Source organism: Brassica rapa, chromosome A01 (assembly GCF_000309985.2).
Source record: "Brassica rapa cultivar Chiifu-401-42 chromosome A01, CAAS_Brap_v3.01, whole genome shotgun sequence".
NCBI classification, from domain to species: domain Eukaryota; kingdom Viridiplantae; phylum Streptophyta; class Magnoliopsida; order Brassicales; family Brassicaceae; genus Brassica; species Brassica rapa.
The window spans coordinates 4,753,987-4,781,762 of NC_024795.2; the positions used below are offsets into that span (position 1 = coordinate 4,753,987).

At 35.4% G+C, this 27,776-nt stretch overlaps 4 protein-coding genes and 1 long non-coding RNA gene across 6 annotated transcripts in view; 3 read left to right on the forward strand and 2 right to left on the reverse strand.

Annotated features, from left to right (window-relative positions):
* LOC103856262 (peroxisomal (S)-2-hydroxy-acid oxidase GLO5) overlaps positions 1–27,776 on the reverse strand; it is a 382,149-nt gene that overhangs the window by 115,098 nt on the left and 239,275 nt on the right. The gene's annotated exons all lie outside the window — the stretch shown is intronic.
* Positions 645–4,217, forward strand: LOC103863955. The gene is made up of 2 exons (XR_004448774.1): positions 645–1,946; positions 2,050–4,217. It is a non-coding gene; the product is annotated as an uncharacterized LOC103863955 (long non-coding RNA).
* LOC103855821 (abscisic acid receptor PYR1) lies at positions 6,656–8,694 on the forward strand. Its single transcript, XM_009132867.3, has one exon. It carries the CDS (start codon positions 7,045–7,047, stop codon positions 7,618–7,620), a length of 576 nt encoding a protein of 191 aa, XP_009131115.1. The 5' UTR covers positions 6,656–7,044; the 3' UTR covers positions 7,621–8,694.
* On the reverse strand, positions 14,472–24,238 carry LOC103855832 (transcription factor MYC4). Its single transcript, XM_009132877.3, has 2 exons — positions 20,566–24,238; positions 14,472–15,703 (listed from the first exon to the last, which is right to left on the reverse strand). The coding sequence occupies exons 1-2, from the start codon at positions 21,439–21,441 to the stop codon at positions 14,807–14,809; spliced, it is 1,773 nt and encodes a 590-aa protein (XP_009131125.3). The 5' UTR covers positions 21,442–24,238; the 3' UTR covers positions 14,472–14,806.
* Positions 24,477–27,344, forward strand: LOC103855842 (probable ADP-ribosylation factor GTPase-activating protein AGD8). 2 transcript variants are annotated; one of them, XM_009132887.3, is made up of 8 exons: positions 24,477–24,669; positions 24,730–24,864; positions 24,938–25,056; positions 25,770–26,166; positions 26,232–26,489; positions 26,568–26,693; positions 26,763–26,867; positions 26,954–27,344. In XM_009132887.3, exons 2-8 carry the CDS (start codon positions 24,793–24,795, stop codon positions 27,059–27,061), a joined length of 1,185 nt encoding a protein of 394 aa, XP_009131135.1. In that variant the 5' UTR covers positions 24,477–24,669; positions 24,730–24,792; the 3' UTR covers positions 27,062–27,344. The 2 variants fall into 2 exon arrangements, with proteins under 2 accessions (XP_009131135.1, XP_033129410.1); XM_033273519.1 differs by having other exon boundaries at positions 24,569–24,754; positions 24,787–24,864; positions 26,954–27,342.

The following is a 27,776-nucleotide window of genomic DNA, read 5'->3' on the forward strand; positions in this document are numbered from 1 at the left end:
AGTTGGTGCAGAACATACGTAATGATTGACTGATTTATCTATGCAATTATATAGTAAAAATGTTATACTTGCGCATTTTAATTATATTTTGGATTATTGCAGTTATTGCATGGCTGTAAAACTTGAGGACGTTCCTGAAAAATGGTCTTGCCATGACTGTGTTGAAGATGCTGGTTCTACAAAAAAAGAAATCGAAGTTTTCTATTGACCTTTTTAAGGTAATCCATAAAATAAAACGTAGTTACTGAAAAAATTAAACCATCTTGATAACTAATTACAATACACAAAAATCACTTTTGATTTGTTTCCACTTGCAGATAGGAGAAAGCGCATTTTAGAAACAAAATGATTTAAGCACTCAAAAGTCTTCTGAAACTGTACGCCTGAATGCGAACCCTAAATTAGATCACAACCTAGATCCTTCAAGGCAAAGACTTATATATTACAACACCAGTTGAAGAGTGTCACCGGGGAGGGAGGGAGAGAGAGAGAGAGAGAGAGAGAGAGAGAGAGAGAGAGAGAGAGAGAGAGAGAGAGAGAGAGAGAGAGAGAGAGAGAGAGAGAGAGAGAGAGAGAGAGAGAGAGAGAGAGAGAGAGAGAGAGAGAGAGAGAGAGAGAGAGAGAGAGAGAGAGAGAGAGAGAGAGAGAGAGAGAGAGAGAGAAGAGAGAGAGAGAGAGAGAGAGAGAGAGAGAAAGAGAGAGAGAGAGAGAGAGAGAGTCTTTGACGACTGAATAGCTCAGAATTGGTAGAACGTTACCGGTTTTGATGTAGCGAAAGCTACTATAACACAAAGATCTTATTTAGTCTAAGAATTAATACTTAAGATCAATGTTTTCTTAAATTCGTTGAGATCACCAATGATCTACCAAAAATAAGGAATAAAAGAAAAAACTCTCGACTTTTATTAATCAAATATAAATAACTATCTAAATTTAATATAATTAGTAAAATAAATAATAAGATATTTGAAAATATTTCATATACTTATTTGCATTAGGTTTCATACCCTTGTCCAATTTCAGTGATAAACTTTTCAAAAATGTCATATAAAATATCAAAGAAATAGCCATAAATGAAAACATATCTATATTTATAATTTTTGGAAGTCTTATTAGTCCGTAGTTTGACTAATAGTTCATTAATATTTTTTTACTGGGTGATCGGGTCCATATCTTAAAAGAAATTATAATTTTACAAGCAAGCCTGCTGTTCAATATATTAAATAAAAAGTCAAAATCAAAGGGAAAAATAAGAAGTTAATACAGTCAAACACATTTCCAAAATGAGAATCGAAATAAGGAAGAAAAATAAGAGAAGGAAATGAAGCCGTGACCCTGACTTTTATCTATAAATTTAACTCGCCTTCGTCCTATTTGCTCCACATTTTTTTTTAATCGTTCATTTTCTGTAAGTTTTCAAGATTATTATTTGAACTACGCTTTTATTTTGATTTTCTCTTTGCATTATAAGATAATTCTCTTATTTTTCGAAATAATTGTTTCTGTTTAGATTTTTTTGGTGAAAGACCTTCACAACTCTCCTCAATGGTTTATTATTTTATTATTATATTCGCTAACTCTGTTTACCGTTTTAGGAAACCTAGTTAATTCATAATTTCCAACTCAATTATTATACTTTTTGATGAATTGTGATTCGTCTTTAATAGGTTCGACGTTCATTGACTTTTTAAAATATTTACAGATTCATACAATATAAAACAAACATCAACCATGGTTTCAAACACTCATGAGGACGGTCAGATTGTGGTATCAGAAAAGATCACATTGACATCTCCACCTAGTTTAGTTTATCCGATCTTTAACTAATGCATCTTATCTCATCGAATAATGTTTTTGCAGATGATTGTATGTGATACATGTGGTGATCTAGGATATGAAGATTTACTTGTCATTTGTAGCAAATGCAAAGTTGGTGCTGAACATACGTACGTAATATATTTTTTTCAGTGACCTATACAATGTTTTGATAATGCAATTAGATAACCAAATTTTGTTACTGTATTTTTCTCATCCCTTATATTATTTTAGCTACTGCATGGTGGTAAAAGTCGACGTTCCCCCCGAGGAATGGATTTGCTATGATTGCACTGAAGATAGAGATGGAGTGCCAGAAGGAGAAGAAACTAGCTCCATGGAAAGGAGAGTTGAATCCTATATTGATTTTTTTAAGGTAATCACTACTATAATACAGCGTATTTACACACAGAAGAAACTTTTTGTAAAAATTGGTTGTCCAAAGAAACCAAAATATTTTTTGTTTTTTTTTTCTTTCCTTTAGCAGATGGAAGAAAGAACATTATCTCAAGAACAGCCTGATTTGTTGAGCACAAATCTTAATATAGATCTGAATGCAGACCCCAATAATATCGATCTCAATGCAGACCTCAACAGAGACATGAACGAGGAACCTAGCTCCAGAAAAAGAAAAATTGGACCCTCTGATGATCTTTCTAAGGCAAACCATAACACCACACATATATGCAAAATATGTTTTTATCAGCCAAAAGTCCCATTTTTTCCAAGAAAATATGAAAACCACTCTGTATTTGTTTCCTTTTTGTAGTTGACAGAAGAAGCATCATCTCAAGCTGATTTGTTGAACAGAAGAAGTCGTCCAAGAATGGGGTTGGACTTGAACAAAGAACCTAACCCAGATTTTGAAGAAGACCCTAACATTGGTCTGATGTAAATGTAGGTCTTAACATAGATCTGAACGCAGACCCTCTATAGATCTCGTTGTGGATCCGTAATATGAACTTATCCAGTTATCCTGACTTCCTGAGATTGTAGTATATCTATTTGGTTTGAATTTCTAGTAATTTTTAAAATAATAAATTAGTAAAAGCGTCATTAAGTTTTTATAAAAGTGTCATTTAAGTTTATTTGTGACAATATTATGTTGACAAATAAGAACAACAAACGCCTTTTTCTGTTAAAATATATTTGAAAAGATTGTAAGTCATAACAAAACAATCTATAATATAATGAGGCAGTTATCTCATTCCTGAGCCGCCACGTCAGCGTTTTGGTGGGTTTCACTTTTAAAAAGTGTGAAAAAATGTCAAGTCTGTGCCTCGTACTCCGGTTATTGAGCTATAAACACCAACTTTTATACCACTAAACTAAATGATACTTTGTACATTGAAGGCTGAAACTAATAATATTTATAAAGGTCGGAAACCTTTGCTTCTTCGGTTTTCTCTGTGGACCGGACCTACAAGTGTATTACGAGTTTCATTTTTAAATGAGGTTTATCACGTTAATTTTCTATTTATCACATTTATTTAGTATAATTGTTTTTAATTGATTTCATGAGTTTTTGTTAAATAATATTATTTGCAGATTTCATGATTCATGGGTTTATTCCCGCCGGACGTGCTAATCATTACATGCAATTTTTAAAAGCCGGTTCTATAGTGAAAGTCGATCCTTTTGAAGTTGCTAGGTGCTCAAGCATGTATAAGATAATTGATCATCCATTCCTCATTTGTTTCATCTCACCAACTATTATTGATGAAGTCATCGCGGGTGCTCTTGAGATCAATCTCCAATCATTATTAAACTGTTTTACAATTTCCAAGTGATTGCAAAGACAAACCTAGAACTCTCATGTATATTATCATATTGCATCTGAGTTTATAATATGTTTTGTTATCATAACTGATATTTAAACTCGTAGATGTGGTTGGGAAAATCCGTTCTATCCAAGGCTTTGGCCTTAGCAAAAAAATAACTCGAGTCGTTATTCGTCTCCTCATTGATCCGTAAGAAACAATCAACACACAATATCCTTTATATTATTATCTATATTGTGCTAACATCAATAATCAAAAATATTTTCTAACCAAATTTTGTGGTCGTCTACTTATCTCCCTTATCAAACTAATTTTACACAAGCCTTTATTTTACAATTTAAAAGAAACCACAACAACCTAAACAATCAAAACACCAAAAACTAAAATTTCAAAAAAAAACGAATCATTAATGATCACCTCTCTTTTTTGTCTAATCTTAGAAATAAACTTCGAAACAAATATACCAAACTAATCACCTCAACTAAAACTCAACGACACATAAATCGAGTCAGCTAAACAAATACAAGCTACACGGCCAGCTATTTAATAATTTATAAACTTACTTTCGCAACGATACATATATCGAATCAACTAAACAAATACAAACTACACAGCCACCTATTTAACAATATACAAACACAACGACCAAACATCAATGAATCTTTCTTGAAATGTGAGATGGCAGAATATCAAAGACGAAAGTCACTACAGAAAGCAGAGTCATTGCTCTTCTTTGGAGATGCAAATTGTTAATCTCTCAACTAAATGATAATTTAGAAGCTTTAACATGATAATTTATATTAACTAGGTGTTTTGTCCGCAATACGGGCTTAAACATTTTCATAATTTTTGAAAAGTTCTTTGTTCACTATATTCATTATACTAAAATAAATCTTAAAATAACTTAATATTATATTTTTTATTATATAATTAAATTTTTCTATTTGATTAATATTTAATTATATAGTTTATGTTTTAACTTTTTACTAAAATTCTTTTTAAGAAAACAATACAATATATATATGTAGAAATTATCTTTTTTTTTTATATTTTTAGATTTTGATAATTCAATATTCTATTTTGATTATATGATTAAGAATTTTATTTGATTAATATTTAGTTATATAATTCATATTGGGTGGGCCATTCCATCAAATCGTTGAGAAGGGGCCCCCAATCTCGTATTTGATGGAATGGCGTGGCGATAGACTTCGCTTCTACGACTGCCTCCCCAGCCGTTGCAAACACTGAGCGAGAACGGTAAAGGGCGCACAAACTATATCGTTGCGCGGGGATTCACCAAGCTGGGGCAAACTAAGCCGTTCGTGGTTGGTGGGGCGGATTAGGAATGCGAAGGCCTTTACTTCGAAAGGAGACCCGCCCACTATTACCACGAAAAAAGCCCTGCCCTTTTCCTTCGCTACTAGGAAAGTAAGCAACCTCTATTAGCGCCGGACCTTGAGTCGAATTGATCGTGTCATGTGCAACGTCCATCAATGATGGTTCATTAATGTCCATAGATTTAGACTCCTTCCCCCTTCCCTACTACGAAAAAGATCGAGAGGAGCCCGAACCAAACCAAGAACGGCTTGGTTTTTAACTTTTTATATATAATTCATGTTTTTAACTTTTTACTAAAAGACTTTTTCAGAGAACTATACAATATATACAGAAATTATCTCTTTTTTAAATTATATTGTCAGATTTTGGATAACTCTTATTATTATTAATTTTAATCAATTATCTTATCAAATAATTTAAAATTTCATTTTTATTTTTTAATTTAGTTATATATTTTATAGATTAAGGGTATAAACGATATTAACCGCTCTAACTTTTAACGTGAGAGCTCGATTCCAAAAATTTACTTTAACATGATAATTTATATTAATACGATCCGCAAATGGAAGTCTATGTTCACTTACAATATGTGGAATATGTATGTTTTCACAATACTTTATGAATGAAACATATTTACCAATATTTCACTTTAATAAGATTTCAAACAATATATATAAATAAATTTAAATGTCTATATAAAGGTTTTGAAACTCAACGTCAACTGAAAATTTAATAAAAATATATTCAGATTCCATATTTGCACTGCACTCTTCTAGTCTCACCTATGTTTCTTTATTTACCAGTGTTCGAAAATACGCCCAACGCGGCCGCCTATACAGTCACTATACGCTATGCGGCTTTGCAACATAGCGAAATCATCAAATACGGCTTATAAGGTTTGTTAGAAAACGGACGTATACACGGCGAATAGTGCGCACAAATGGTGCCGTCTATACGTTTGCATTTTTTTTTTGCTCTGCGCATGTTTGTTTTGTTTTAAATATTATAATACTTTCGTCTATTTGTTGGTATGTAGTTTCATTAGCAGTGTTCAATGCTATAATAGTCTTTGCTAAGTGAACTTTTTATAGTATGAATTATAATATTTGCAAAATACGATCAGTGATTTCTTACTACACATTTATTTTTCCAAAAACTGCAGAAAATCATTCAAGGAATTTTGGTATGGCTGGGTCATCTGCAAATTCAAATCTGAACCAAGCAGGATCTTTCAAAATTTCCAGTATTGAAAACCTTATATTATTTTTATTTTAATATTAATCATCAATAAATTATATATAGGGCAATTGTCAATAATAGCACCTTTTGAAGTTTATATCTCAAAAATAGCACTAGAAGGAGAAAGTCACAAAAATGACATTCATTAAAGGGTAAAATATCCTTAATACCCTTAGTTTAAAATTAAATAAACAAACAAAAATAAATAAAAATAAATAAAATAAAAAAAATGAAAAAAAGAAAACTTTTTTTTAGTTTCAGATTATATGTTTTCAGATTCGAAATTTTTATAACTTTTTTTTTTGAAACTTTTTTTTTCGAAATTTTTTTTTATTTTTTTTTTCAAGTTTTCGTTTTATAATTTAAAAATACTTTTTGAAACTGTTTTCTGAAATTTTTATTTTTTATTTTAGTATTTATTTTTTATAAAATTTTAAATCCTAATTCCAAAACCCCACCCCTTAACTCTAAACCCTAAGGTTTGGATTAATTAACCCAAGGGGTATAAGTGTATATTTACCTCTTTAATGAAACCTATTTTTGTGACTTTGAGCCTTGAGTGCTACTTTAGGAACAAAAACTTGGTTTGGTGATATCATAGTCTTTTTCTCTTATATATATAGATATATATTATATCTGCTTAGGCTCCGTTTAGGCGTCCGCGTATACAGCTATACGCTAGGCGCTGGGTCACCGCACAGTGAGCGCATAGCGTATTTTAGAACACTGTTATTTGCCTTTAAATGTTTTGTTTATTTCCATATATACCCTTCATCTTCCCTCAAATTCGATCTCTCTCCTCCCTCTGCTTCACCAATAAATACGTAGAGAGAGAGAGAGAGTTTTTGAGATCATCGTCGTCGTCACCATGCCTTCCGAGCTAACTCAGGAAGAACGATCCGAACTCACCCAATCCATCTCCGAGTTTCACACTTACCACCTCGGTCCGGGAAGCTGCTCCTCGCTCCACGCGCAGAGAATCCACGCGCCGCCGGAGATCGTCTGGTCAGTCGTCCGTCAATTCGACAAACCGCAGACCTACAAGCACTTCATCAAGTCCTGCTCCGTCGAAAAAGCATTCGAGATGCGCGTCGGGTGCACGCGCGACGTGATCGTGATCAGCGGGTTGCCGGCGAACACGTCGACGGAGAGGCTCGACATGCTCGACGACGAGAGGCGAGTGACGGGGTTCAGCATCATCGGAGGCGAGCACAGGCTGAGGAACTACAAGTCGGTGACGACGGTGCACAGGTTCGAGAAGGAGAAGCGGGTCTGGACGGTGGTTCTTGAGTCGTACGTTGTGGACATGCCGGAAGGGAACTCGGAAGACGATACGCGTATGTTTGCTGATACTGTCGTTAAACTCAATCTGCAGAAACTCGCGACGGTCACTGAAGCTATGGCTCGTAACGCCGGCGACGGGAGAGGTTCTCGGGTGACCTGAAAGAGAAAACATAAAATTATATATAAATGGAAAGAATATGGAAAATCAATTTGTTTTTTTCTTTCTCTAAATTACTATATTGGGATATGTTATTTACGGTGGTCTTTTATAGGATTCTACTATTTTGACCGTTTTCGCTTTTAACCTTATAGTTTACCTTTTGTTAGTGTTGAAAAATAGCCTTATTTAGGGGGGGTTAGTGGGAGATTGATTTTTAAAGAGTTGAAGAATTTAAAGATTCTAGTGTTATTGGTAACATGATTCTTAAAGTTCTAAAAAGTTTGGTGTTATTGATGTGATGATTTTACAATTCTATATAAATCTTTTGTTATTCAAAAAGTTCAGTATTTTTAGATTTTGTAATTCTATTAAACTATGGTGTTATTGAAACAATGATTCATTACATTTTAACTCACTACTCACAACTTTCAAAATACTAGAGTTAACCCATGTATTCCCAAAGTTGAGATGACAAAATCAATATTTTTTTATCAAACATGCAAATATGATACGTGAGAAGCATTATCAATTCCATATAATCTTTTTTATCAAACATGCATAAATATAACTATGAAATAGATTCCATGCACAGTCACACTACAACACATCAAAATGATAAATCCAAAAATTTTTATCCATAGAAAAATTATGAAAGAGATTCCACAGTCAGACAACATCACATCAAAATGATAAATCCAGAAATTAACACCATCACAAATGAAAATGAGTTATAAATCGTTGTGAGTAGGCTATACTGATTTTTTTGAATTCTATTAAAACCTTGGTTTCCTCTAAATTCCATTCCATAGGCTATGCTGATTTTTTTTTTTTATCACCCATTGCAATCTTATGTGAAGTTAATCAATATTGGTAATAACATACACACAAAAATATTTATTATCACAAACAAACAGGTAAACATCAAGGTTCTTGCTACTAGTCTAAACAAATAAAATAATGAAACCAAACGTAAACTTGAAAGCATCAGATATAACAATCAAACTATTTTAATACATGATATAATAAAAAACAGAGAAATATATCATAAAAAAAAAGAGATAAGAAAAGTAAAAACCAGAGGCTTGTATTATTTTGCGAGCTTTGATGATGAATAAAAAGCAAAGAACAATTCTAAGATGTTCATTTTCTTTATACACAATTGAACATACTTTATTTTAAATATATTATATGGAAAATACATAAACAATAGTACACAAAAGTTAACATAAATCACAATAAGTTGTCGCCAATCAAACCAAAAGAATATATGGATTCTATAAATATGGGAAGATATATTGTCAGAATCAATGAAAATATTTACAGAATTAAAATCCTCTTGACTTTTGAAATCAATGTGAATTATCTCCCCACTAACCCCCCCTTATCTAAGGCGGAAAATAGCATTCACATTTGATATACTTGTTTATTCAGAAGACCAAATAACAATTTTATTTTAAAAATATATATATTACGAAAGTTTATCTATGTTTCGGAATTTTAAGTTTTGAGGAAAAATAAAATATACTACTTCCTTCGTTTCACAATAGATGATGTTATTCGTTATTGCACAAAGATTAAAAATTTTATTTTTTTCTAAAAAATAGGTATAAAAATATAATTTAAAAATCATTCAACTAATTACAAAAATGACTACAACATCTAATTGGTTACACAGTTTTTAATAAAGTTAAAAATAATATAAAAATATAAAAATATCATCTATTGTGAAACAATAAAAATCTTCTTAAATATCGTCTATTATAAAACGGATGAAATATTAAAGATGGTCTAAACCTTCGTTTGGTAAGTATATTCTTGCGGAGTCAGTTAAGACTTTCGTCTACGCAAACAAATTGTCATGAAACCATACTAGAAAGGTCGATTATACGTATAAAACAGATAGATCCAAAATGGATTCTCGTGATATTTGTGTACGTTGTTTTAGTTGGTTAATAAATTAAACCGTTGAAGTATCGTGATAAATTATTTCACGGTATTTTTTTGGGTAAATGGTTGATTTTTCACGTTTATATAGTTGCATTCTATACTTTACCCGTGCTGAACAACATATAACTTTATTGAAGAATCGTGATTTGTCCTCTTCTCTTGAAACTAACTTATGTATGTTTGGTTAGAAAATTGTTTAATATATTGTTATATTTATGTACTCCTCCATTTGGAATTCTTTGTTTACTAATGATTACCCAAGAATCATGGCATGATTTCATTGGAAGGAATGATTTATACATCTATATATGTACAAATTATAAACCAATCCACAATAATGTGAAATATTGCCATGTAAGGACGAACCTAGAGAGTTAGAGATGAACCATATGTTTTTTTTTGTGCCGGAACCCATAATTTTTTGGATTAGGAACCTATACCTAGTCAGTTGCTTAATTTTCTTTCCGTAACTGTTGAGATTCATATTTGATACTTTTATCTTTAGGGTAGAAGGCTTCATCCGTAGTTAACCGATTCAGAAAACATATGTTGAAGTGTTTATGGATTCTCATTTCAGTTTAAGGAAGGATTAAAAAGTGCGTGCCATTTGACATGCGTAGTAATATTCAGCCTGCCTTTTACACTGACTATATTGTCATTTGTCAGCATGTGTCCCACTTGAATATATCTCATCATTGTGTTAATATTTTATCATAAAATTTGTTGTGGGGCGATTCATTACGAGGCGGTGTTTAGGTCATCTCCAATGGGACTGCAAAACACTATTTTAGTGTAATTTTTGCACCAAATCCTTTTCAATGGAATTGCAAAAATCACACTATTTTAGTGTAACACTAAAATTTAACACCAAATTTGGTGTGACACTATTCACCACACTAAAACACTATTCATCTCAGTAAAACACTATTCACTTATTTTATTACTAAAATATTCAATTAAATAAATGATAAATAAAAAATATAATACATATAATATTATAAAATAGTTTTAGTGTAAAATTTAGTGTTATGGTTGGAGAAGACCTTGGTTTTAGTGTTGAAATTACACTAAAATAGTGTGGTTTTGACACTAAAATATAGTTAATGGTTGGAGATGGCCTTACAACTTTTAAGTTTTAACTATTCTATTTTCTCCGTCGTAAGTAATTTTGCTTAAAAACATAAATATTTAAAACATTATTATTTAAAAAAATATATCATTTAAAAGTGTATGTAAATTATTTATATTATGAAATAATTTTTTTTGCTAAAATTACCTACATTTAAAAATAAAGAGAGTAATATTTAGTGAGTAAATAATTTTTTCATTAACATTCTAATGAGATTTTTACAATAAACAATTTTTTTTAAAAAAGAGAATGATAAAATATATTTTAATATTCCTTTTACGTATTATCTGAAAAGTTAATTAAATTATATTTAAATACTAAATTTTTAGAAATATTCTAAAAAATATTTACAAGATGGAGCTGATATATCAAATCCGATTGGATCAAGAGAGAGACGAAGCTATTTATTTGTACTTTTTCTGTTTTGCATGCTTTGAAAATCGAAATCTTCTAGTTAAGGCAACGGTGATGCTGGCGTAAGTTGCCAACTTGATGATTTTTTGCAACTTAGCCAACTTGGTTATCAAACGCCGACAAAATTAATGGAAATAAATTTTATTATATTTTCCACTGAAAATTTAAAATCCAGCGACAAATATTATGATTTTCGCAAAAAAACAAAGGGAAAACAATTGCATGTAGGTTAGTGTGAACGGTGGAACCGCTTTCTCTCTCATCTCTGTTCTCTCTATATCTTTTACAGAGAAGATGAGAAAGCGGTTGAGTTTCTTTGGTCGACGCCGGCGATTCTTCTTTCCGGCTTTGTTGTGTAGCAAAGTCACCGGATCCTTTCCGGTTGTAGTCTCCCGATGATTCGGGCTTTGTCTCTGGGGAGAGGTGGTTCACATAACACTTTCTCCGTCGGCTTTAGTCTCCGGGAAGAGGTGATCCTCTTACACCGTCTTCGCCGGCTTATCACCGGTTTGATACCGGTTATAGTTGATCTACGCTTCCGTTCTTCCTCTATCCTTCCGCCTCTTGATCTGTTTCTCTGATTTCTTCTTCGTAGGAAGATCCGAGTTCTAGATTCAATCGTAGGCAGTTGCAATCCCTTCTTCAAATCGTAGATCTGTCAGAGATGTTTCGTCGTTTTGAGATTCAGAGCTGTTCTGTTTGAGCGGCTTTTTCTCTAGGTTGGCTTCGCCGAAGGCGGAGCTCCGGCGTGCATGCGCTCTGACTCCGGAGGAAGCTCGTGCCTTCCATTTATGACGCGTGTTCATTGGGCGCCGGGCGTCCGGACACGTGGTGGTGGAGCTGGCATCTTTCTCGACGGTTTCTCACTTGGGCTTCGAGGCCCATAAGTTATGCGGTTTGGTGGCTTGTTGTTTGGCCTTTTATGGTTTTTATGTTTGTGTTGTATGTTGGGCTTCGTCCCTTTTTGGGCCCAGTTTCTTAATAAAATTCTAGTGGAAAAAAAAAAACAATTGCATGACTTTCGATCTTGACGTTGATGATATAGTCAGCCAATCTGAAGATCGATATGTTTTAGCACTCACCAACTTTAATGATTAACATCGTTATGTCAAATCTTTCTTATCTCTGTACTTTTTTGTTTTTTTGCAACAAAAGGCTATTTCTTCATCTCTTTACTTGCGAAGGTAATTATTAAAATCAAATTGTACGCTGTGATACTATTTTAGGGGAAGCCGTAATATTGAATAAAATCGGATATATCATAAATAATTTAGTTGGTTTGGTTTTGATTAATTAAAACTTTGGTAAATATTGCATCAACGTAATTTTTTTTTCCGTCGCAACATATATGTATTAGGTGGGTACGATCCACAATGACGGAACTAGCAAAATCCATTTAACTACATAATCTAATTATTTTAGCATTTTTATATAATTAATTTTTATAAGTGCTATTTAAATGTTTGGTGATGAATGTGATATTCTTTTATATCAAAAGCCAAAACTAAATACCTTCTTATTATAAGCTCAAATTTTAGAAGAACCAGATTGGCTCATATGATAAATTTGTACTTAACTGCAAATTGAGAATAAACAAAATTAATATTTTTCAACACCTTCGTATTATCTAATACAAAAAAAATGCAAACTGAAAGATTAATGGATGAGGCCTGAACGCAAAAAAAAAGCCCAATCCTCAGGCAGTTTCGGCCTTTGGGGATTCAATTTAAAAAGTGAGAGAAAAAATTATTCACACAGAAAACCATGCAAATATTTCAGAAAAGTATTACACATTCTATTTTAATTCAGTCCGGTTCGGTAGAAAAGCATAGCATATTCGATCGTCTTGGGAATACTACAACATAATAAGACAAAAGCCATGTGTGCGTATAATTATGGCAGGATACGACTGATAACTGCATTGTTATTTATAGTAACTACTATAAAAGGTGTATTAAATCAGTCCAAACCAAGAAAGTCCAAAACAAGCAATTTTGTTTCACACAACTTAAAGCTCTGTAGATCTTCAAAACATTTTACCTGGGTCTTGTGGATATTTTACACAACCTCACAAATCATCTTTAACCTCATAAATTTATATTTGAAAGAGAACTCTGGAGTGACTATAGTCTATCTAGTATGTACAAACAATAACTCGTCACATTCGTTCTTGTCTTTATTTTTATTTTGGCCATAATATCCCCAAGAAAATGACCGGATGCTTTTTGTTGCGCATGATTTCGTCTTCTTCTTCTTCACCTCTATTGCACGTTCTCTCAAATCTTCTTCACTCACTCCCACACACGTTTTTGAGTATTATTGCTTAAAAGAAAGCAAAAACAATAGTACATTTTGCAGAACAATCTCTTTAATATTCGACCACACATGTCTCCGCATTTTTTGTATGATTAAACTTTCTCCTTGATATCCTTCCAGAAATAAACCCATCTACCCTCTCTTTAATAATTGACCACACATGTCAGAGTCATACCTCTTATTTGTATTCTCTATACTGAAACAACTAATATTAAACAGATTTTCATATTATATAATTTTGAGTTTTTTTTTTGTTTTAAAGTAAAAAAATAAGTGAAAAATGTGAAATAATAACAATAATAAACTAAAAATACAACCTGGTTCACCCAAACCGGAAATTTAAAACCAGAAATCGATTCATCTAACATAAACAATATGTCTTTTATATAATATCATATATATAATATAATCACATTAAACACAATATCAAGTTAACTGCATAGCAATATTAGTCAATGTTATCATAAATATTTCACTGTTGTCAATCATAATTTTAATAAGAAAATTATTAATATACATAATTTCATATTTTTAAAATAATTACTATTTAACAACACTTTATTCAATATATTTATTAATATTTTTTGTAATTAAGAATAAAATTCTTACAAATATTATTATTATCAATATAACTATAAATCATATTTACATATAAATACTTACAAATTCTTAATATGAGAAAACTAAATAAAATTATGCCCTCTAAAACTATATCTTTTAAACGGTTGATTGGATGGCTTGCCTTATGGTCGACCTTCACTCTAAAATGTGACCAAGAAAACACAAGAGTCTGCATAAAATAGACACTGAATTATTTTGACTTCGGTTCGAAATCACATCCCAATTATATGATCTAATAGAATGATCCCTATCATACATACGCATCCACACTAGTTTCAGGTCCTAATGAGAGGTGTGATTGGTATATTCTTTCCCACCAAATTAGATGCCTCTTTTAATACATACTTCCAAATGAATTATATGTGGCTGAGATGGATTCATAAACCAACCACAACATCAATAAAACTGACTTGAAAGTGAGAAGTCAGAAACTTGAATCCCATTTTGATTTTATTCATTACAAAAAGAAGCCTTATTTCATTACATAATATGTACATACGCAAATACATTCACCAAACGAACCAAAGACAGCTTAATCTGATGAAAACATTAAAACCCAAACTATACTAATTAGCATCAAACTACTAAACTTAAAAACTTCTCTAACAAAGCATCAATAACAAGTTGGGTGCTCTGCTACAAAAATACCCTTACACAATACAGTTTACACTACAATCACATGAGATTTTTACTGGTTCTTACTATGATCCTTGCATTATTTCTCCGGTTTAGATGCTAACTTTTCTTTCATATCCCTTCTCAAACTCTCTCCATCAGAGCAGCCTTGAGCTGATCCTGCGTGAAAAACTGATTCCCCATCTTCACAGTCGCTTGTTGGATCATGAACTCATTCACTACCGACAAACTCGCGTGATTCACTTCCAATTCCAGTTCCTTGAGTGCTTCCATGAACTTAGCACCAGGATGATTCTTCTTACCGCATTGGATCCTAATCATTGCATCCCAACCAATGATCTTCACATCTATCTCCACCTCTATCGACACACCTGAATCTTGTTCCAAACACTTTTGATCTTTAACCGAACTTTTCACATTCCCATCCCCCACCTCTTTGCTCATCCCATCAATCTGCTTCTGCAACTCTTCTTTATCAGCTTCAGCCTTCTGCAGCTTAGCTTTAAGCTCATTGATATACGAGATCGCGTCTCCCAGAAGAGAAGCTTTATCCATCTTAGAGACATTAGGAACCACAGCTCTCAGAGAGTAGAATCTCTGGTTCAGCTTCTCTCTTCTCTGTCTCTCTGCCTCCACGTGATTCAACGGCTCCTCTCTTCCGTTAGCCGGTTTCCTCCCTCGTTTCCTCGGTTTCTTCTCCGGTTCAGCCGCGATTCTACCACTCTCCGCTTCTTTAACAACCGAAGCTTCGAGATCAGAGCGATTCGAGTCGTTCGATTTCGTAGGAAGTGGAAGAACAGAAGTGAAAGACAGCATCTCTTCTTCCTTGTCGGAAACCAAACATCTCTTCTTCTTGTTGCTGTCTCCCTCCACAAACCCGGAACTCGAGATTTGCGGGTTCTGCTGCTGCTTAGGGTGTTCCACTGAGCTTCCATTACAAAGCTTCGAAGCTGTCTGAGAATCAGAGTTAGAAGTCGCCGGAGCCCCAAGAACCGGTTCGATCCCGGTTACATTCGGTTCATTAATTATTGGGATTAGGATAAATATAAAGTTTCCTATATTGTTGGGATTTAGACGATTTATGTATTTCCTTTTCCTAGCTAGGTTATGCTAAAGATGTTGTATATAAACACCTCTTGGTGAATGAATAAAGGACACACAATTCTACATTATATTCATTATATGGTATCAGAGCTAAGATCTTACCAAAATTTCTTCTAAATCAAACTCATCAACGTTTGATCTAATTCTTCTTCTACTTCTAAATTCATCGTTCTAGATGTCTATTACTACTACTCCTACTTCCGCAACTACAGGCGTTCCTCCGGAGCTATCTCCTTATCACCTCCATCCATCCTATAACCCCGGGGTTCTTATCACATCTGTTCTTCTCACTCATGAAAATTACCAGGAGTGGTCGACAGAGCTTCGGAATTCTTTACAAGCTAAGCAGAAACTTGGCTTTATTGATGGAACAATATCAAAACCATCGGAGGATAGTCCTGATTTAGCACGGTGGCTGGCAGCAAATTCAATGATCGTCGGATGGATTCGTACGTCGATTGATTCAAAAGTTCGTTCGACGGTGGCACACGTACCGGATGCTCATAAACTATGGGAATCTTTGAGACTGCGTTTCTCTGTCAAGAATGGGACTAGAGTTCATCAACTCCAGGATGCTATTACTAACTGCAAGCAGGATGGACAATCAGTTCTGGAATACTACGGCAGGCTCACGAAACTATGGGAGGAACTCCAGAATCTCAAAACCATACGTACGTGTACCTGTGCTGCGGCTGCTGATATTGAAAAAGACAAAGAAGATGCTCGAGTTCACAAGTTCCTCTTCGGGCTAGATGACTCACGCTTTATGTCTATTAGGTCACGGATCACAGACGAGGATCCTTTACCTGATCTTAACCTAGTCTACTCCAGAGTAGTTCGTGAGGAGCAGAACATGATCACAACTCGATCTACAGAACAACGAACCGATGCTTTAGGCTTCTCTGCTAAAAACGAGACCTCAAAGGATCTGTCGTTGTCGGTCAATAACTCTACACCTTCGCGCTCTAGGGATCCAGCTCGTACGTGCACACATTGTGGCAGGCCAGGGCATGATATTTCTGAGTGCTTTCTAGTACATGGGTTTCCCGAATGGTATCTTGAGAGACAAAACAACTCTACCTCGGGTACTCGTGGTGGACGTGGAGGACGTTCCAACTCAAACAGAGGCCGTGGCGGACGCGGTCGAGCAAATGCAACTCATGCATCAACTTCTATCAATGCTGATCAGATTGCTTCTTTGATCACGCTTCTACAAAACCAGCAGAGCAACCTCTCGTCCGAACGTTTGTCTGGTAAAACTACACTCACTGACGTTATTATTGACACAGGTGCATCGCACCACATGACCGGCGATCTCGCCCTACTACATGACGTACATGACATAGCTACTTCATCAGTTCTATGCCCTAATGGTCGTAACTCTCCGGCCACTAAACAGGGAACTTTGCGACTTAGCAAAGATTACATGTTGCATGATGTCCTATACGTGCCCGACTTTCATTGCACTCTCATCAGTGTTTCCAAATTATTAAAGCAAACGGGGTGTATCGCGATATTTACTGATACATTATGTGTTTTACAGGACCGTTTTTCGAGGACTCTGATTGGAGCAGGTGAAGAACGTGAGGGGGTGTACTACTTTACGGGAGTCAAAGTTGCACGAGTTCATGGGGCTACAAAGTCTTCAGATTCTTCAGTTCTGTGGCATCGTCGTCTTGGGCATCCGTCATACAAAATTCTATCTTCATTACCGGCTTTTAAATCCCTTATTATAGATTTTTCTGATTCTAGTCAATGCGATATTTGTTTTCAAGCTAAGCAAACTCGACGGGTTTTTCCCGATAGCCTTAATAAAGCTTCTGCACCTTTTGAACTTATTCATTGTGATGTTTGGGGACCATATCGCACACCAGCATCATGTGGTGCCGTATACTTTCTTACCATCGTTGATGATTTCTCTCGCGCAGTATGGACGTATTTGATGCTTGAAAAATCAGAAGTTGCTACTTTACTTAAGAACTTTTGTGCCATGTCGGAAAGGCAATTCGGACGTCCCGTTCGAATGATTCGCACGGATAATGGAACAGAGTTTACAGTCCTTCGGAAATATTTTCAGGAGCAGGGGATTGTACATCAAACTTCTTGCATTGATACACCACAACAAAATGCTCGTGTGGAACGGAAACACAGGCATATACTTAATGTGGCTCGTGCTTGCCTCTTCCAAGCACACCTTCCTTCCACGTTTTGGGGAGAAAGTATTTTAGCAGCTGCTCATCTTATTAACCGTACTCCTACAAAAGTTTTAGATGGCAAAACGCCATATGAAGTGCTTCACGGTAAACCTCCAGTCTTTGATCAACTTCGCGTTTTTGGATGTCTTGCATATGCACATAGGCGTGCGCGAGATAAAGATAAATTTGGGGCTAGGAGTCGCAAGTGTTTGTTTGTTGGTTACCCCTTTGGCAAGAAAGCATGGAGACTCTATGATCCAGAAACAAATGAATTCTTCATAAGCCGCGATGTTCTTTTCTTCGAAGACAAGTTTCCAGGGCTTCCTGATACAGAGTATGTTACACCACCAGTTATGCAAGAGGACGTAATAGACGATTGGCTACTCCCGACGGTGACATCTAGGGGGAGCACGCCAGCATCGCCACCTATTCCCTCTCTTGTGCCAACAGACTCGTCCATTCCATCTACAACAACTCAAAATCCTACAAACGCTTCTCCTACTACTGAGACTCTACCTTCATCGACGTCTCCTACTTCTATACCTTCTGATCCACTGCCTTTGTCTCCAACTACATCTCCGACTCAGGCTGTGTTACCTACGACATCAACGTCAGAATCAGAACAGCCTGACCACACTAAATCTCCAGGTCTATTGGAAGTACTTGGTCGTGGTCATCGTGCTAAAAAGCCGTCCATTCTACTCAAAAATTTTGTTGCTCATACTACAGAATCTACAAACCCCTCTCACGTTCTATCTTCTTCTGATCAGAGTTCTCTTCCACCGGTCTCAGGTAAGACACTGTATCCTATCGCTGACTACTTGTCTTCCTCTGTTTTTTCAGAGAAACATCAGGCTTTTCTTGCTCAGATCACCTCGGATTATGTTCCTGCAACCTTTAATGAAGCTATCCTTGATGAACGCTTCAAAGGTGCTATGAAAACCGAGGTCACTGCCTTAGAAGACAATCATACTTGGGACGTCACTACTTTACCCCCGGGGAAGAAGGCCATTAGCTGCCAATGGCTTTATTCCAACAAATATCGAGCTGATGGTACAATAGAGCGACCCAAAGCTCGACTGGTGGCGCATGGAAATAGACAAAAGGAAGGTCGAGACTACAAAGATACATTTGCTCCTGTCGCAAAGATGAATACTGTTCGTTTTCTACTTAAGTTAGCAGCAGCAAAGCGTTGGGAGGTACATCAGATGGATGTTCACAATGCATTTTTACATGGGGACTTAGAGGAGGAAATCTACATGGAATTACCACCAGGCTTCCGATCTTCTGATCCATCCAAAGTCTGCAGGCTTCGCAAATCACTCTATGGTTTGAAACAATCTCCTAGGTGTTGGTTTTCAAAGCTCAGTACTACACTTCTTGCCTTTGGTTTTACTCAGAGTTATGAAGACTATTCTCTTTTCTCACTTATCCAAGGAAATATATGTCTTCACATACTCGTCTATGTCGATGACTTCATTATTGCAGGCAACGATATTTCTACGATTCAGCGGTTTAAAACCTACCTTAACAAGCACTTCAAGATGAAAGATTTGGGAAAAATCAAGTACTTCCTTGGTCTCGAAGTTGCTAGAGGACCTGAGGGTATTTTTGTGTCACAGAGAAAATATGCTTTAGACATTGTTGCAGAATGTGGTCTCCTCGGTGCTAAACCATCTCCTGTCCCTACGGAGCTTAATCACAAGCTTCCATTGTCTAAAAGCCCGTGGCTTACTGATCCCGGCAAATATAGACGCCTAGTTGGTCGTCTCATCTATTTGACGTTTACTCGGCCTGAGCTAAGTTATATTGTTCATCTCCTTTCTCAGTTTATGCAAAGGCCTCGCGAAGATCATTGGCTGGCGGCCTTGAGGGTTGTACGTTACTTGAAAGGGACTCCGGACCAGGGTATTATGCTATCCTCTTCGTGTGATTTGCAGCTTACTGCTTACTGCGATGCTGATTGGTCTGCCTGTCCTATTACACGCCGGTCATTGAGTGCCTATGTGGTTCTCCTCGGTGATTCTCTTGTCTCTTGGAAGACAAAGAAGCAGCGTACTGTCTCGCGTTCATCTGCTGAAGCAGAATACCGGTCTATGGCTGATACTACGTGTGAGCTAAAGTGGCTTAAACGCCTGTTGGCTCAATTTGGTTTCTCTCATCCTCAACCAATGCGTATGTTTTGTGACAGTCAATCGGCCATTTACATCGCCAAGAACCCTGTCTTCCATGAAAGGACAAAACACGTTGAGAATGACTGTCATACAGTACGTGATGCTGTTCAATCCAAGCTTCTCACGACAGAACATATCTCTACTAAGCATCAACCTGCGGATCTCCTCACCAAGGCATTACCTACGCCTACATTTGATTACTTATTGTCCAAGTTAGGCATTCGGACACCGTCATTGCCAACTTGAGGGGGAGTATTGGGATTAGGATAAATATAAAGTTTCCTATATTGTTGGGATTTAGACGATCTATGTATTTCCTTTTCCTAGCTAGGTTATGCTAAAGATGTTGTATATAAACACCTCTTGGTGAATGAATAAAGGACACACAATTCTACATTATATTCATTATATTAATCCACGTGGCGGGATCATTCTCTCCTTGATCCGGGTTCAAATTAAACGCCCAAGAACCCGACTCGCCTCCACCACCGCCACCGTTGAAACTGAAGAAGCTGTTGACTTTGTCAACAAGCTCCGAGCTTTGGTGTATAATCTCCAACGAACCAAGCTCAACGACGCCGTTTTGAGTCGGTATACAAACCATAGTCTCCAACCCGTAAACCTGACCCTGGCGAGCTCTCTCGCAGCTCGATCCAGCCAAGGCGTTCGAGCCAGAGAGCCAAATGGTCCGCGAGCTCGAGAAAGCTCGGCCGGGCAAACCAGAGCCGTTGGCGAAGCTCTGCGTCATCGAAACCAAGAAGAACCATTCCGTATCCGACACGTCTTCGTCTCCCGCCTCGTCGGAAGACCCGCCGCCGCTGCTGCTGACTGTCCCTCCGCCTCCTCCGCCGCCGGAGATCAGAGAGTTGAGCTCTCGAATCACTCTCTTCCGATGCTCTTGCTCCGCCGCGCTGACGGGATTCGGCTTCCTCTTCCTCGACTTCCTCTCCTCCTCGCCTTTGTAGTAGCCATCGCCCCAGCTTAGCAGCGCCGCCGTGTTGCTGATGTCTTCTCCGGCGAAGTCGTGGGATAGCTGCCAGAACACGGCGTACGTCCAGCTTTCTCTAGCTCCTTCGATCAATGCTTGGAGTCGTTGCTGGAGAGTGTCTTCGGTGACGTGAGGAGGAGGAGGAGTGAGAGGTGGTTGAGGCCAGAGAGAAGAGTGTTCGGAGCCGATGAGAGGTTCCATTACAGACGCATTGTCTTCGGTTGTTGACCAGAGGTTTGTGCCGTTTGTTGACTGGTTGAGGTGGTGGTCGGTTAGTTGAACATTTGTCGAAGACATAGCCTTCTCCGGTGGACTTAAAGAGAGAGAGAGACTTTTCCCGGCGAGAGACGGAGAGGAAGTAGCTAGTGGCGTTTCTTTCTTTGATTGTTGGGGAAATAATAAGATTCTGTATATATTTAAAAAAAAAATATTGTAAATAATATGTTGATGAAGGAAAATAAAATTGTTTGCTTAAAAGTTTATATTGATCAATCAGTATTTTTTAAAAAATGTTGTGAATGATATGTTTATTTTCAGCGGAAAGATTATATTTGACATGCTTGGTTCTAGTTTTTGAACAAACGTAAATGAATGTTTTATTCCATTAACCTTTTTTTTTGTCGGCACTTGAAACCATTTACACTGTATGTTTATCATATTTAGTCTAGAAGAATTTATGAGTTAATTTTCATGGTGTACTATATCATACTTTGTAAATGGAAGATACAACTGAATGAAAATATCATCACTGGATCGTATAGTTTAGTCTTTTTTTAAAATAAAAATCAAGATTAGTTGTGACTGTTATTTCTATAAAATCATTTTATTTAGCTTTTAAGAAAAATTAAATAAGTGTTACAAATAATATAACCAACATTTAAAAAAGAATAATATATAAATTCACTATGAGTGCAAAAAAATATTGATCTTATCTATTTATTAATTAGTTTTTGGTTTATATAGACATAACTTGATTGGGAACAAATTTTAAACTAGTTCGGGATTTTATAGTTGAATAATAAAAAATAGACTTGTGCCGACAACATATTTCAAATTTGATTGATTTTATGTACAAAACTACAATACATTACTTGTAGATATCTACAAATATAAATGTTTATTTACTGCTCATTTACATATAGATTATACATCATCTATGAATTAATCTAATCTCTTTATTTACAACACATTGATATATGAATTTATTTCTATTTTTGAATTTTTAAATTCTATTTAATAAAATATTATCATTTAAGGTGTGTTAAAAATTCAGTGAACATGTACAAATCCAAAAAAATCGATTGGAATTAAAATTATTTTACTATAATTATTTTGTATTTTTAATTCTTTATTATTTTTTCACTTAAAATTATAGTGAAAATCATTCTCATTAAAAAAAGATAATTATTTTAAGTAAAAAAATATTCTCGTTTTTTATTAATCTTTAATTATAACGATTACGTAAGAAAAGACAAAGAGAATATAAATCCTTCTTTTAATTTATTAATATTTGTAAAATCATTTTCATTCTTTATTGGTTTTTAATTATCACGACAAATTTTTTGGAACACACACGACATATTATATAATCGTGATAATTAAAAACCAATAAAAAATGAGAATGATTTTTCACCTAAAATAATTATCTTTGTCTTCCCCATTTTTGGTGCTCGGGTCCATGTCTGCTTTTCTTGTGAATTGTGAGTGTGACTAATCCTTGCCAGCAAATATCAACTTAATTACACAACAAGTGAGTTGTTAAATTAGTTGGTTCTTGGAGGAAAAAGCTGCTTCCTTTAAGAAAAATATAGTTAGATGATAGATTAACCACCAAAAAAATATAATTAAACGGTGAATGGTGACACCCGAGTACTCACAATTATTAACTCTGAGATTTGGATACAACTTTTAAGCTTTCTTAAATTTATGTATACAAAAAAATCAATAAAAGCAAGTACTGCAACTAAAATATAATTATATATTATTTCTTAAACCATTAGTCAAAAAAAAATATAATTATTTCTGAACACAGTTTTTAAGTCGTTATCCGACACAACTTTTTGCATGATAAAAAAAAGCATGGACAATTTCGAAATATAAAGGAGAAAAAGACTTGAGAGCATAAAGGCAAATAAAAGGTCTTGTATTGATTAAATTAATTAAAAATACCACATTATGCGTTCTTTTTTTTTTGTTTGGGAAAACACATTATACGTTCTATTATTTGTGGGTCTCTTGTTTTTTTTCTGCTAATTGGCCAAATGAAATCTTGCTTTGTTTTTCAGTGAGAACAAATGCCAAAAATGTTGGGCTCTCTCTGCGTATATCCGACGAAACCTCCGTGTCTGTCGTACAGTAACGTTTTTAGAATCGCATTAAAGTACACAAAACCAAATTTAGATGGGCCTAGAACTTTTCGGCTACTGAATTTGGGGCGCAAAATACCTTTTTTCTTTCTCAAAACTTGATTTCACGTATCAAGACTTTCTTAATGGAATAGTGGTGTAACATGGAGTAGGTGCGTCTCTCAACCGAAACGGTACTGGATTTGGGCTTAAAGTAATGTTGTTTCACGCTGGATATTGGCTTCAATAAGTGTGATAGTGGAATCAATTGGTTTATTGATTTGCAGAAATGGGAACTGTGAAAGAGAGCTTACGTATGCAGTATGACTCGAATATGTGAATACGAAGGATGTAGGTTATGTTGCATTTGGTGAAATAGAGAGAGTTTACTCAGAGCCGGTCCTAGAACATCCATGGCCAAAAGCAAATTAAAAAAAAATTGGCCACTGGTCCTTGTAGATTTGACCACTAGACTAAAACAAAGTTTTTCAAAACTTGTGGTCGAATATGACTTTATAATAAAACGGTCGGAAGCCATTATTTTCTTGGCTTAGCCAAAAGACCGGCTCAAAGTATACTGTAAACTCCAATAAAAATAGTAAAAAGAAATTAGTTTGATAATCAGTTGGGATAGTAACGATTAATAAAATATAATCTTTAATTTGTAAAGATGCTTGTATGGAAGATTATAAATTCCGATCTATTAAGTAATATATATATATATGTATATAATTTTTTTATCATCCATTAAGTAATATATAAAATAAGTAATATGTAAAATACAATTTATATGTGTATATATATCTGTATAATAGATCTTCGCCAATATATTAAATAACAACTAATTTTGAGTTCGAACTTCATGAAACGTAACAAAAAAATTTGACTTTCCATATATATAATTTTTAATATACTTAATTAATCGCCTTAGTTAAAAAAAAATGTTGACATGAGATGATTTTTCTTTTTTTTGTCATCGACATCAGATGATTAGAAGAAAAAAAATGAATTGAGAATGAAGAACATGGAAAAATAATAAAAGTGGTTGGTCAGTTACCATCCATGTTCCTTCGGAAATAGAACTACGCACTGCGTGTCGTTTCACAACAGCATCACCAAGCTTTTTACCTTTTCGTAATTGGCGGAGTCTAGTGAGGGGTAGTACCGTCAGATCAAAATGTTCTCATCAAATTTGATTTGAAGAAAACGAAAGAGGAAACTCAAAGAAAAAAACAATATTTTTAGATTGCATTGATTTCAAAAACTTGTCTCATTTCGTCGTAGAGAGGGTGATCTGTTGTTGATGGCTTCTTCCGAGAATCTCACCGACAAGAACATTGTATTCAGAAAACTGAAATCCAAATCTGAGAACAAGGTTCGGTTTCTCTCTCTCTCTCTCTCCCCTCTGATGGATCGGGAAGGTTGTTTGAGTAGATCTTTGTGTGTAGGTATGCTTCGATTGCAGTGCGAAGAATCCGACATGGGCATCAGTCACATACGGTGTTTTCCTCTGCATCGATTGCTCTGCTACTCATCGCAGTCTCGGTGTTCATATCAGCTTCGTCAGGTTACTATTTCAATTCTTCACCATTTGATGCCTTTGATAGGGTTTACGTAGGCATGGTGGATATTTTGGTCAGGTTCGAGTCGAGTCCTTTCTGGTCCGAATCTTTCGGCTCTTAGACATTTGGACCTAACTAGTTCTTTGAAAAAGTTTGGTCGGCTATTTTTAAGTCGATTCCGGTTCGAAATGTTGGAGTCGGAGTAAAATGTCCAGCAGAACCGGTCTTAGGCAAAGCCGAATGAAACATTCACCAATAGCCTCCAAATTTTCTGACAAAAGTTACACACATAGGCTCCTAAATTTGTAAAAAAATAAAAATAATTAATTTTTTTATTAAATCCCTTTTGGCCTCCAAAATCTCAGGGCATGTTCTGATGTGCTACGTTGGCAAGCAGAACCGGTTTTAGGCAAAGCCGAATGAAACATTGGCCAATGACTTCCAAATTTTTTGAAGAAAATTAAGCACACATAAGCTCCCAAATTTATTTTTTAAAAATAATTAAAATCTTTATTAAATCGTTTACAGCTTCCAAAATCTCAAATGCCCGAGCTTAGATTTAGAGCTCTGAAAATTGTAGCATGAGGTTAAACAAATACAAGATGAGAGTTTTGACCTTTATTCGAATGAGACTGACCATATACTATACAACCTCTTTCTTGTACTGGATTGGATCATGCCACGTTACGTTTACCAAGATGTTTCATTATGGTTGTAGATCTACGAATTTGGATTCGTGGAGCCCTGAGCAGCTCAGGACTATGATGTTTGGTGGCAACAACCGCGCTCAGGTCTTCTTTAAGCAGCATGGATGGACCGACGGTGGCAAAATCGAGGCTAAGTATACTTCAAGAGCTGCTGATTTGTATCGCCAGATTCTTGCTAAAGAAGTTGCTAAAGCCATTTCACAAGAAGATACTACTAACGCTCTACCTGAGTCTCCCGTTGCTGCGGAAGCATCTAATGGGCTTTCTTCTTATTCCGTCAAGGAACATGAAGCTACCTCTTCGCCTAAAGCTTCTAATACAGTTGTGCCTAGTACGTTTAAGAAACCCATTGGTGCTAAAAGGACGGGTAAAACTGGTGGTCTTGGTGCTAGGAAACTTACTACTAAGGTTAGTCCTCAGGTTCAGGTTTATGTTCTCTTTGCTCTGATTGAAAGATCTGATTTTTTATGCAGCCAACAGGAAATCTCTATGAGCAGAAACCAGAAGAAGTTGCAACCGTTATTCCTCCTCCTGCTTCTTCAACTAATAACAGTGGAAGCAAATCATCATCATATGCGTCTCGGTTTGAGTACAATGACGACTTTCAATCTGGAGGACAAAGCGTTGGTGGAACTCATGTTGCTCCACCAAAGTCTTCCAGCTTCTTTTCGGATTTTGGAATGGACAGCTCTTACCCCAAGAAACCAAGTTCCAACTCCTCAAAATCTCAAGTAAAGCCATTGTGTTTCTCAGAAAGGAAAAATAGTATTATTATCCGTTTTCTAAACGTTTTTATGTGTTATTACTAGGTTGAAGAGTCAGATGAAGCAAGAAAGAAGTTTACAAACGCAAAGTCCATCTCTTCTGCTCAGTACTTTGGTGATCAGAACAAAAACGCTGATCTTGAATCAAAAGCTACTCTTCAGAAGTTTTCAGTGAGTAACGTTCCACACAAGAAAACATTCTCATTCCTATGATTCTAATGCCGTTGTGGGATGTTGCAGGGCTCAGCATCTATATCCAGCGCTGATTTTTTCGGTCACGGCCAAGATGATTATTCCAATGTTGATATAACTGCTAGTGATCTCATTAACCGGCTTTCTTTCCAGGTAAAAAAAGATCCCTACTTGCTAAATCTCTGCTTCTTCTTCCGATTTTTTTAACCTGTTTGGCCTCTGGTATCGTCTTGACACAGGCGCAACAAGATATCTCGTCGGTGATGAACATAGCAGGCGAAACGAAGAAGAAGCTTGGAACTTTTGCCTCTGGCATCTTCAGTGATCTTCAGGATAGAATGCTGTAAGAAGAAAACGAGGTCTCTCATGGTTTAATATTTTTACAGAGAAGAATGAAAGAAATGTCTAAGGAAACTTCCAATGAAGTAAGACACGTTTCTCTGTTTTTGAAGAGCTCTTTGGAATTGAGACGTGGCCTATTGATACTATTGGATATGTCATAAATATACTTTTATTAATCTTTGTTTGTTTGCAGAAAAAGATTTAATTGTTATGATAAAGATTTATACAGCCGTGTTTTTGAATGTTAATCCTGAAAATAATTGAAAGATTATATGGTTTTGCATGAGATTTGTGTTGGGAGTAAGACTCTTTTAGTCATATATATGACTGTGCTGCCATGATGTTTTATTTATCAATCATATTCTCTGCGTCTCCAACAAGAAGACGCCCATGAGTTCCTACAGTAATTGGCCATGGACCAAGCCATACCTAAATCTGGTTCTCCACCCAAAAATACTATAGCATCTGGACACTGAAGAGGCAATCTAGTCGGCTTTATTGATTTGCTTGATTAGCTAAGAACTTATTCTAAGTGTGACAAAAGAAAGATTCATGATGACTTTTACCTAGACTAAATCAGGCATTAATCTTTTCTGTTTTGTGCATAGTAGCTAATAAAAAGCTGTAGATTCTGTTGATGCTTTTATAACTTGTGTATATATCCCTTATAGTATGTATATATCTCTTCATGTAAATAAGAATATTTCATTGTTTCTTGAA

Excerpts from the sequence above, each read along its gene's own strand:
- LOC103855821 (XM_009132867.3), top strand. The coding sequence starts at position 7,045 with ATGCCTTCCGAGCTAACTCAGGAAGAACGATCCGAACTCACCCAATCC.
- LOC103855832 (XM_009132877.3), bottom strand. The coding sequence starts at position 21,441 with ATGTCTTCGACAAATGTTCAACTAACCGACCACCACCTCAACCAGTCA. Across the intron at positions 15,704-20,565 it reads ATCCCGCCACGTGGATTAAT|GAACCGAATGTAACCGGGAT; the intron begins ATAATGAATATA and ends CCAATAATTAAT.
- LOC103855842 (XM_009132887.3), top strand. The coding sequence starts at position 24,793 with ATGGCTTCTTCCGAGAATCTCACCGACAAGAACATTGTATTCAGAAAA. Across the intron at positions 24,865-24,937 it reads AATCCAAATCTGAGAACAAG|GTATGCTTCGATTGCAGTGC; the intron begins GTTCGGTTTCTC and ends CTTTGTGTGTAG. Across the intron at positions 26,167-26,231 it reads CTAGGAAACTTACTACTAAG|CCAACAGGAAATCTCTATGA; the intron begins GTTAGTCCTCAG and ends TTTTTTATGCAG.